This window comes from Vitis vinifera, chromosome 5 (genome assembly GCF_030704535.1).
Source record: "Vitis vinifera cultivar Pinot Noir 40024 chromosome 5, ASM3070453v1".
In the NCBI taxonomy this organism is placed as follows: Eukaryota; Viridiplantae; Streptophyta; class Magnoliopsida; order Vitales; family Vitaceae; genus Vitis; species Vitis vinifera.
Window position 1 is genome coordinate 4215234 of NC_081809.1, and position 11023 is coordinate 4226256.

The 11023-nt window shown below is 38.6% G+C and overlaps 1 protein-coding gene across 2 annotated transcripts; it reads right to left on the reverse strand.

The window, feature by feature from the left end:
• Nucleotides 1-5: 5 nt before the first annotated feature.
• On the reverse strand, nucleotides 6-10623 carry LOC100247690 (pyruvate, phosphate dikinase, chloroplastic). Of its 2 annotated transcripts, XM_002278776.5 has the most exons (21): nucleotides 10222-10623; nucleotides 9765-10048; nucleotides 9023-9079; nucleotides 8389-8622; nucleotides 8059-8196; nucleotides 7634-7796; nucleotides 7259-7494; nucleotides 7002-7130; nucleotides 6607-6786; nucleotides 6063-6200; nucleotides 3867-4031; nucleotides 3625-3786; nucleotides 3439-3528; nucleotides 2929-3067; nucleotides 2540-2717; nucleotides 1934-2063; nucleotides 1466-1594; nucleotides 1074-1211; nucleotides 879-956; nucleotides 396-487; nucleotides 6-304 (listed from the first exon to the last, which is right to left on the reverse strand). In XM_002278776.5, the coding sequence occupies exons 2-21, from the start codon at nucleotides 10020-10022 to the stop codon at nucleotides 262-264; spliced, it is 2877 nt and encodes a 958-aa protein (XP_002278812.3). In that variant the 5' UTR covers nucleotides 10023-10048; nucleotides 10222-10623; the 3' UTR covers nucleotides 6-261. The 2 variants fall into 2 exon arrangements, with proteins under 2 accessions (XP_002278812.3, XP_010649831.1); XM_010651529.3 differs by lacking the exons at nucleotides 9765-10048; nucleotides 10222-10623 and adding an exon at nucleotides 9360-9576.
• Between the last annotated feature and the right edge of the window lie 400 nt (nucleotides 10624-11023).

An 11023-nucleotide genomic window follows, 5' to 3' on the forward strand; every position in this document is an offset into this window, starting at 1 on the left:
ATGAGTGGATCAACAACAACAGAATCATGACTGGGTTTTTTTTATTTCACAGATTTATTTTCACATTGCATATAATTGATCAAAAATAAAGACACAAGAAAGCATCCATGGTATCATTTACAAATCAGAAAGTCTGATCCCCTCTTCTTTTTGTCGTTCACTTCAGATATCTGGTGAAGTCTGATTATTCTATTAACAGGAAACCTTATTTATTTACAGCTGCACAAAGTTGCAGAGGCTTGCCCCGCTCATGGAATCTCCTTATGCAGCAACTTGAGCTGCTGCTAGCCTAGCAATAGGAACCCTGCCAAACAAAAAATGAAATTCTGACTTTAATCCAATGTCTGTCCTGGTATATTTTGTTATATATCATTCAGAATGCAAAGCAACCCAACCTGAAGGGAGAACAAGAAACATAGTCTAATCCAGCCTCAGCAAAAAATGCAACAGAGGAAGGCTCCCCACCATGCTCCCCGCATATTCCAACCTGTTTGACATCCTCGGTTAGGACCAGTGTTCCAGTGAACTGTTAACCAACAGCTAGACTATAAGAATCCACTGCCTCCCATGTACATATCGTCCACTATGGGTCTAAAGGTGACCCTCAAGACTTTAAAAGGGTCAAACAAATTCCCACACCAGAGTCGGGATTGGCTCCGATGTGGGATATCACATAGGCTAGTCTGCCTCAGTGTTGATGAGAGGCACCATCTTTTACCCATTTAAGTTGTGGGTAATTGCCGTTGTGGAAGCTTGGCAGTGATCCAGATGGCAACATTGAATTTTACAAACCCCAAGGAACCTATTATTAATCTAAAGAAGGGCCTGAGTTCTATAGCATATTTCACCAGGTGGGTACTATACAAATTACCACTTACCTTCAAGCTAGGCCTAGCTGCACGGCCTCTTTCTGTGGCCATCTTGATGAGTTGGCCTACACCTTTTTGATCAAGTACCTGCCAGGAATGAATGTGAAATATTACCGCCTACCACACGCAGTTTCAATCACTTTCCCCCATTTATTTGAAAACTTCTATTACTAATTTCAGGAATAGTTATAGGGTTTAACTGACCTCAAATGGATCATTTTGGATAATGCCTTCGGATAGGTATATTGGGAGAAACTTGCCAACATCATCTCTACTGTACCCAAAGGTCATTTGTGTGAGGTCATTAGTCCCAAAGGAGAAGAATTCTGCTTCCTTCGCAATCTATTATTGTCGAATGATGATTATGAGAGCATGAATCAGCAAAAAGCTTAACATATAACTCGAGTTGTACTTAATTCACAAAAAAAAATAAAAATTCTTATAATGCTTTGCAAAGTGAGAATACAAATTTATTGTTTATTTACAAAAGGTCCATGCATAGGTTCAGAGTAGATTTAAATGAAGATATACAGAACAACAAGGGAACAATTTCTTTGACTATACAAACAATAAGGGAACAATTCATTTGAGCATACCTCATCTGCAACCAGAGCAGCCCTAGGAATCTCAATCATGGTTCCCACCTTATAGCTCAAGGTCAACCCCATCTCAGAAAACACACGTTTTGCAACACTACGTATTAAACTCGCTTGGTGTCCTAGTTCCTGCCACTCAAAAATGTCAAGTTTCTGAAGAATGCACTTCTGAGTGTTTTACGAGACGAAGATCAGTAAAGAAACTAGAACTGCATTTTGTTGGACGCAGTGGCCTTGTGTTATTGCTTAAAGAGACAAGTAGGCTTTAAAAGAAAGACAAAGAATAAAGCAAGAGCAAGGCAGGGTTAGATGCAGAACAAATAGCACTTTTGTCTCTCAAGAAAGCCCCAAGTGCCAGGTACTTGAAATTAGCTGGCATCTTCTATCTCATTCATAAAAATATATTATTGAACAAGACCTGAAAATGGGAAACGGGTAATGAGAAAAAAGGAAGAAAAAGACTCATGCCTGAGGTGTTCCAACAAGGGGAACCATGATCTCTGGAAAAACTTTAACACCCTGGCTGCTCATAGAGACAGCAGCCTGAAAGATTGCTCGGGCCTGCATTTCAGTTAGTTCTGGGTATGATACCCCTAACCTGTTGACACATCAATGAAAATCATCCATGAACGATGATTAGAATATCTCTTGGATTGTTTAATTGAATATCATAGACCAATTTGAATAGATGCATGCAGTGATTCCACGATGACAACTATCTCATACCTTCTCATTCGTCAGCAATATTCCAATTGCTTTCACCCAGAGAAAGCATTATTATTTTATATGGGACTTCCAGTCAAAATAACATGAAACTCAATGCATGATGCTCTTGATTAAGCAATATATGCTGCAGCTAGGGGGGTAATAATGTTTCTGTTTGTTTCAACTATTATTGACTAAAACCCTGAGGAAATTAAGAAGCCAGTACGATGTAATGTAGGAAGCTACTAATAAAATGATCTTATATCTAAAAACATAACCAGAAATAATCACAAGAATTGCATTTTGCAAGATGCTTCCATAAAAAATTAGACAGGAAAAAATATATATATCTTAAGATGAGCATTGAACCTGCAGCCTCGGAAACCAAGCATGGGATTTACTTCTGATAATTTCTCAATCCTTGAGAAAACTTCATCTTCAGTCATGCCTGTCTCTGCAGTTAGTTCACCAACAATATGGTCTAGGTCACCTTCTGGAAGGAATTCATGTAGTGGAGGGTCCAGCAGTCTGATTGTCACAGGTAGACCTGAAGTTCCAATAATTAGGCTAATATAGCTAGAAAAGAATCCAGAAAATCAATTATAAAACCTTAATGTGTTCTACGCTCCCTGCAAACTACTCTACTGACCTATCTGTTTCACATTGGTCTGATGATGTTACAACTATACCCTTTTTTCATAAACATAACAAATATTATATTTGACTCAACAATGTTGTTCATTAGAACAGAGAAGTACCATTCATTGCACGGAATATGCCTTCAAAGTCAGATCTTTGATAAGGCAATAAGAGGTCTAAAGCTGCCTTCCTCTGTTGATGTGTAGCTGCCATTATCATCTTTCTCACTGCCTTTATCCTCTCATCTGAAGCAAAGAACTGAGAAGACCAACAAAAGAAGCACAATTAAGGAGTTACAATACTAATGTGTAGCCTTGATCCCAGGCATACTGAATATATACTCAGATAAATGCACAAAAAACTTCAGGAAAGCAGGCCAATTTGAACTACATAGCATCACAACAAAGAAAGAAAAATGGCAGTATAATATCTGGTAAACCCATAAATAAAGAAGAGCACAGGTCCTTGAAAGTATTCAGCATCTAGAACTTCTGTTATATGATAATCCCTCAGAATGCATACGGAAATATAGAAGAAAATTCTTTACATTGTCCATTGCTCTTAGGAGTTAAATAATAGCAATAAGAAGTTTAAGAATGCTGATGACAAATATAATTAAGAAAAGTTACCATGTGTTCTGTCCTACAAAGTCCAATTCCTTGGGCGCCATTATTTCTTGCTGTTAGAGCATCATCAGGTGTATCAGCATTCGCCATAACCTAGCATGGCGTCATATTATTAAACCAGTTGAGAGAATTCTGGGAAAAAAAATACTAATATAACACAAAACCTTTAATACTTAGATGGAACAGTACCTTGAGATGCCTTATCTGATCAGCCCAAGACATGAAGATCTCCAAATCACCGCTCAGAGCCGGTGGAGCAAGTGCCTGTTTTCCCAAGATCACTTCACCTGTAGACCCATTGAGTGAAATCCAGTCGTCTTCTTTGATCACTTTGTCTCCAACTACAACTACCTGTATTATTGATAAAATAACCCACCCATCTTTATGTAGAGCAACTATTGTGCTTTGAAAACAGAGAAACAAAAGTCTACCTTCTCAGTGTCATTTACACGGATGTCAGAGCAGCCAGAAACACAACACTTTCCCCACCCACGGGCTACAACAGCTGCATGAGATGTCATGCCACCCCTGGCTGTCAAGATCCCTACAGCAGCATGCATGCCCCCAATATCCTCTGGGCTGGTTTCTGTCCTTACCTTCAATGCCACAATATCAAGAAAATTCTCAACACTGAGTTGGGAAAGGAAATTCTATATGATATTTTGTGACTTCTAGCTAGATCAAATACCATGTGAGATTTTTTAGTACTAATTTTTGGGCTAGCCCATACAATGGGTTCCAGCCCATGACAGCATTTCCTTTTAGACGCCCACATTTTTTTACCGCTTTGGTAGCTGTTTTTGTAGCCCGTTTTGGACAGCAGCTAGGCCTGTTTGCAACTAAGGCAGCTGTGTGGCAGTTTTGTGGGTGATCGTGGAAGAGTGAAGAGGAGAAAAAGGAGAGGAAAAAAAGAAATCCAGGGGGCTGTTTTCTGGCCATTTCCACAGCTCAAGTGAGTTGATCTATGAAGATGAAGGTGAAGCTTTGTGCAAGATTCCTTCAACTTCAACATTTGTGAAAACCCTTTTGTGGTATATTCTCTCCAATCTCTTTTCTTTCCTTGTGTTTATGAGAGGAGGGGTATCCATCTCAAGGGTTGGTGTATCTCCGCTAGTTTCCAGGACTTGTATCCCAATTTTATTTTGGTTGAAATTGAAGAAAGCCTGATAGCGGTGTTTCACCTCCTGTTGGAGGATTTTTCCATTCTAAACATCTAGTGTTCCTTGTTTTGATCTATTTTGCCTGCTTATATTGGAATATTGCATTGGTGTTTGCGTTGGGTTACTTCTTGTATGCGTTGAATCGGAGCATTGTGTCCTAGCTTGGTTCTCGTAATCTATACATGTGGTATCAGAGCTTGTGTTGCTTGTGATAGAAGGGTTTTCTAACACAATGATTAAGCTTACAAATACTAATTGGTTGATTTGGAAACCGAAAATGGAAGACATCCTTTATTGTAAAAATTTATTAGAACCAGATTAGCGTGAGAGTGCTAGACCGAAAGATATGGATGAAGCTTGTTAATGAAGTTTAAAGATGGTGGTTCAGTTGTTGATCATCTGAATGAATTTGAAAATGTTGTGAATCAGTTGGCCACAATGAAGATAGTTCTTGATGATGAATTGCAAGCCTTCTTGATCTTGGGCCCATTACCAAATAGTTGGAAAACCTTGGTTGTTACAGTCTTTAATTCTGCTTGTGGAGGTGTGTTGTCAACAAGTCAAGTTACAAGTAGCATGTTTAACGAAGAAATAAGGAGAAAAACTACTAATATAGACAGTAATATACAGGCCCTCACCACAGAAAACAGAGGAAGAAGCAAAAAAGCAGAGTACAGAAGTGTCACGATAAGTCTAGGGGAGGGTCTAAATCCAAAGAGAAAACTAAGTGCTTTCATTGTAGCAAAGAAGGCCATATGAAAAAGAACTGTGGTGTTTGGAAAAGTGAACAGAATGGGGCAAACTCAAAAAAATCAAGATGATAAAAACACCACAAACACAGCATCTGAGAGTAATGAAGTCTGGATATTGCAGTTGATGAATGTCTGCATGTTGGAGACTATGCAGTTGACTAGATTGTAGACACTGCAGCCTCCTACCATGCTACTTCTCAAATAGTTATTTTTTTACTAGAGAGATGGAGACTTTGGCACAATCAAAATGGAAACATTCGAGTCACTCCAAGATTATACGGCTAGTATTAGAGAATGTGTAATTATGACGGTTTTCTATTGGAATGTCATATAGAAGCAGTTATATTCTAGATAAGAAAAAGGAGCTTAATCAAAATAGTAGACTAACTACATGAATGCCCTTGGTACAGGAATGAAATCCTATAAATAATTCAAACTAGAAGATATGCATTACTATAAAACTAACACAATTAAAAACCTTCACCAGTACTAAAGGGTAACACACAGTTTCATGTTTGGAAGTTGTGATAGGATTGTGTCCTCAGATCGCTTAACTACAGTCTACTCATATTGTTCACGTGTACAGCCAGGTCATATATGGTTCCGGTATACCACATAGAGAACTGAAGGATAAAACTATGATCAATATAAACCAACTTAAAAAGGAAAAGAAAAGGGGGGAGAGGAGGGGAAAATGAGATCAAAATGAGCGTACCAAGATGACACTCTTTCCTTGTGCATGCCATGCTTCAGCATCCTCAGCACTGAACACAACCTGCCCTACAGCCGCTCCAGGAGATGCGGGTAGCCCTGTGGCAACTACCTTTTCTTTGTATGCAGCTGGAGCCTCAAACTAATGTAACAAACTTAATGAAATTAGCAAAAGATTTTACACATACAAGTGTGCAAGTGCTGTGCTCATGCCTACACGCTATACCTTCAGAGAACAGGATTATTTTTATATATAAAATGAAGTGGAAATGACACAATAAAACACAGAATTGTTAACATATAAACGAGAAAACTAATGCCCTTGACACTCTTGAATAATAAAATAAAATGCTTGGATAACCATAAGAAGTTCAGTATCTTGTGGTCTGGTCATTCCATGCATAAACTAACCACAAAATGGTTAGTTTCTCAGTTGCTCTGAAGACAAATTACCCATCAATCTGAAGCTCATATGGTATACCCTTATTACTACATCTGTGTTTTCTATTATAGCCTGTAGAAATTAACTTCCCAGTGGAAATACATACTTGTGGATGGAGAAGTTGGTCGAGGTGCTGTGGTTCTACCATCTTGATCGCAGTGCGAGTATCAATGAGCCCTTCATTGACCAAATCCACAGCAATCTTCACTGCCCCTTTTCCAGTCCGCTTTCCAGACCGGCACTGCAACATCCATAGCCTATTTTCTTGAACAGTGAATTCGATATCCTGTATTTGGAAACCACAATAAGTTCATGCAGTCACGCATATGGCAAAAAGCAAGAAAAGAATCCAATACTCTGTAAATGAATTAGTATGCTACACTTCACTAATACTGTGAAATGGAGAGAACAAAAAATATTACAACCAATAAAAGCTTAGGAAAGGAAGAAGCCATGAATTAGTGAAAGAACCAATTTCCACATTAAGAATGAACCCTTTACCATCATGTCTTTGTAATGTCGCTCTAGAATTTCGCAGTTCTCCACAAGCTCCTTGAAGGCTTCAGGCATGCAATTTTTCATGGTGTCTAAATCCTCTGGTGTTCTAATTCCAGCAACTACATCCTCTCCCTGTTCAAATTTGTTTGGGTAAGTGACCCATAACAATCATAATAATAGACTAGAAAATCATATGCATTACAAAGAGATGTTGGGGGGCATATAGTAAGAAACATAAAGATGAGATTAGTATTTATGACCTGAGCATTGAGCAAAAACTCCCCATACAGCTTCTTTTCACCGGTGCTTGGATTTCTAGTGAATAGAACACCAGTACCCGAAGTATTTCCCATGTTCCCAAACACCATGCACTGAATGTTCACTGCAGTCCCCTTTAACCCAGTTATCTGGTTGATGCTCCGATATTTAATTGCCCTTGGACTGTCCCAAGAATCAAAAACAGCTTTGACTGCTAACTCTAATTGCTTTTTTGGATCTGCCAATGGATAGAAGTAAAATAGGGTTAGTCTAAAATCCAGTATACACATCTCAAATATTGGGATTGAATACGATAGTAGTGGTTGAGGAAAAATGGCAAATACAAGCAAATTAGTTGCTGGCAAAATAGGTAGTACCCGAAGGAAACCTTTCACCCTTAGCTTCAAGGTAGACATTCTTATACATTTCCACTAGCTCTTTGAGATGTGCAGCTGTCAGACCAGTATCACGATTAACTCCTTTGGCGTCCTTCAATTTTTCTAACTTCTCCTCAAATGATGAATGTGGAATGCCCATTACCTCCAATTAACGGCGGAAAGTTATTAATAAATTGAGGAACAAAAAAGGGTAGCAGGATGGTTTTGCATCAGTATTATAATATGAATCTATTGCATTTATTTGGGAAAAGCGGTTTAGCTAGGTAGCTCAAGACTAAGAATTTTGTGGAACAAAGAATCACAGCAAAATTAATAAGTATAGAATTAAAAAAAAAAAAAAAAAAACTGAGCAAAGTGACATTTCTCAATCAACAAAACAAGCTGCATTAATAAGAAATACTTACAACATCTCCAAACATGTCTAGAAAGCGTCTGTATGAGTCATAAGCAAAGCGCTCTCCACTTTTTGCTGCTAAACCAGCAACTACTTCATCGTTTAGTCCAAGGTTGAGGACAGTGTCCATCATTCCAGGCATGGAAATCTGATATGAGAAAGAAAAACTGTTGGTATCTCCCACAAGAAAAACCATGGCAACATATTCCATTGCTTATAGCTTCAATAAGCCTTATAACTAAATAAAAAACAATCAGAACTATTCATTGTCCGGGCCTATCTAGAATATATAGTTAACATTGTTTCCTACCAATAGACACCATGACAAGAGAACTCTTACCGCAGCACCAGAGCGAACAGAGAGGAGGAGGGGCTTGGAAGGGTCACCAAGGAAAGCTCCCATTTCCTTCTCCACACTCTCCAACCCTTCTAATATCTCCTCCCACAGGCCCTCTGGTAGTTTCTTCCCATTCTGCTGATACTCCTGGCATGCTTCCGTTGATATGGTGAGACCAGGCGGCACAGATAACCCAATGCTCGCCATCTCTGCAAGGTTGGCTCCTTTCCCTCCCAACTACATTGTACCATGCACAGGTTAATTCACAAAATAATCTGTCTTCACAAATTTCTCCAACTTAGTGTGACAATTATTTTAATAGAAATAATCCAAAATTTGATGGCATATGAAGTAATCATAACAAAATTTCAGGTTAAACCAAATTAATTTGATTTGATAATATTGCCTAACAATCAAATTAGCTCCAATAATTGTTGGATCTTAATAAAACCATAAAAGAGAGAGGCATATTTGTTATGGAATCATTAAAAAGGAAAATCTCAAGTTAAACAAAATTAGCTTGAGTTGGGATGCCAACATAATATTGCCTAACACTTCAATTCAAATCAGCTCTAATTATGACAAATCTAGGTGGTAAAAAGCTCAAAATTGATGTCAAAAAATGAAGATGGCTTACCAAGGACTTCATGCCCTTGTTGCCCTCACTCCTTCCTTTGCCAAAAGTGAATACCCGCTGAGTAAACAAGTGTAGGACAAGAGATGAGAAGACATACTATAACACTGAAAATGTAAAAAATAAAAATAAAGGACTTTATCCACGAAACTGATCATTTTCCTATCATAAAACATGAAAATATCATACAAACTCATCATCTTCCATAAGTGTTTTGAGACTACATATTACAGATTCAGCTGGTCACTCTTACTGATCAAAGGAATATACAAAAATCAATAGCTTTTTTCCAATTCAAGATGCTAAAAAGTAACACAACCCACTGTTAGCACCGAAATACCTGAGACGCCATCGTTGGTATAGACTATAGAGTGATCTCTCTCTCCCAAGCTGGTAAATTCTCTGAACAAAGCACTCTAATTCATACAACTTATAAAAATCCCAAGACTCACGAGCTTTTATAGACTTTTTGTCTCTTAGACACCTGAAAGTCCTATTATTTCTCTTCCTATCCACCTCCGTTTTATGTTTGAGATTCAGATTAGCATGTATGAAAATGTTGACTATGCCACGTAAACAAAAGAAAAATAAGAAAATTTTGATATCAGCAAGGAAAGTAAATTTTTTTTTAAATTGACACGCGTACTTCATATGCCACGTGGCAAAAAGCTAAATCTATGGCCCACTCAGCGCCACGTTTCATCAACAGTAAGAGGATTGGATGAAATCATGAGGGGAGCGTTACCTTCTTAGTGGTGGGAGTAGTGTCTGAGACCGGCGTGAGGATGGCTTGCGCTCGGGATAGGCTTCCCAGCGGCGGCTCCCACCTTTTGGGCTTGAACGCGCTGCTTGAGTCCTGACAGCGAGTGAGCCGAACTCGACGACCACACCGGCTCAACCGGAGCGAGGGAGGACGATTGTCTCGGAGAAGATCAATCTGATTAACGTACTTGCCATTGAAGAGCGTCTGAGTATGAACATCTGAACTGCTCCTCATCATCATTCCCTTCACTGCCGTTGTTATTTTCACTGAAAATAATTCAATTTTGAAAAACAGAGAAAAATCAAAATCCAGCTCATTTCAGCTCAAAATCTCTCTCTGAAGACGCCAAAACAAATATTAAAAGCATAACGATGAACGAATGGAGGCTACGATTTTGCATTTGAAGTCACAAAATTGGAAATTCTGCAAAATTGCGTACCTCGAGTGGTTGCAGAAGAGAATGAAGAGGTCGAAGAAAACGAAAAATGGCGGTTGGAGTTTTTTCTTTTATTTATTTATTTATTTATTTATTTTGGTATTTTGTGTGAAATAATTTGTGGAAAGATTTTGAATCTTTGATGAGGGCGTGAGTGGACGAAATTACGGTTATGGCGCCAGAGAAACTGATTTGGTTGGAAAGATGTGAACTGCCCGTATTGCCCTTCTGGATCTTTATGTGATTGATGTACGGGTACACGTGTCGGTGAAATCAAGTGACATGTCATGGCAGGGGATGGGATATTTGTGTACTTTCAGGCGGATCCAGAGGATGGGGCTGGCTCGTGGCACACAAACCAATAGCGGTGCATAAATTTGGGAACCCAAATAATTTGCATTTTGGACTTTTAATTTGCGTCACAAATATTCAATCATTATTATATGCTTTTGCAGACAAAATAAATAAATAAATAAATTTAAAAAAATAATCCAAATAAGAAATTATATTGGGGAAAATATGGTGGGGAGAATATACTTGGGGGGCCCTATGACATCGCGCCACGTGGCTAAATATTCCACACACGAGCGAATGTAATCCCGCATCCTTCCCACCTTATCTTCCCTGCCCCATTTTCATACTCCAAAGATCCGTGCCCAAGACGGAAGGTCTCCCTCCTAACCGTTTGATGCAGTAAAATTACTTAACTAGCCTTACGAAAAATCCATTTATGTTTTTCCCTAAGGTCTTCTGCCATTTAGCTTGAGTTGGTGCTCTTCAATATGTTACGATTACTCGTCCTGAA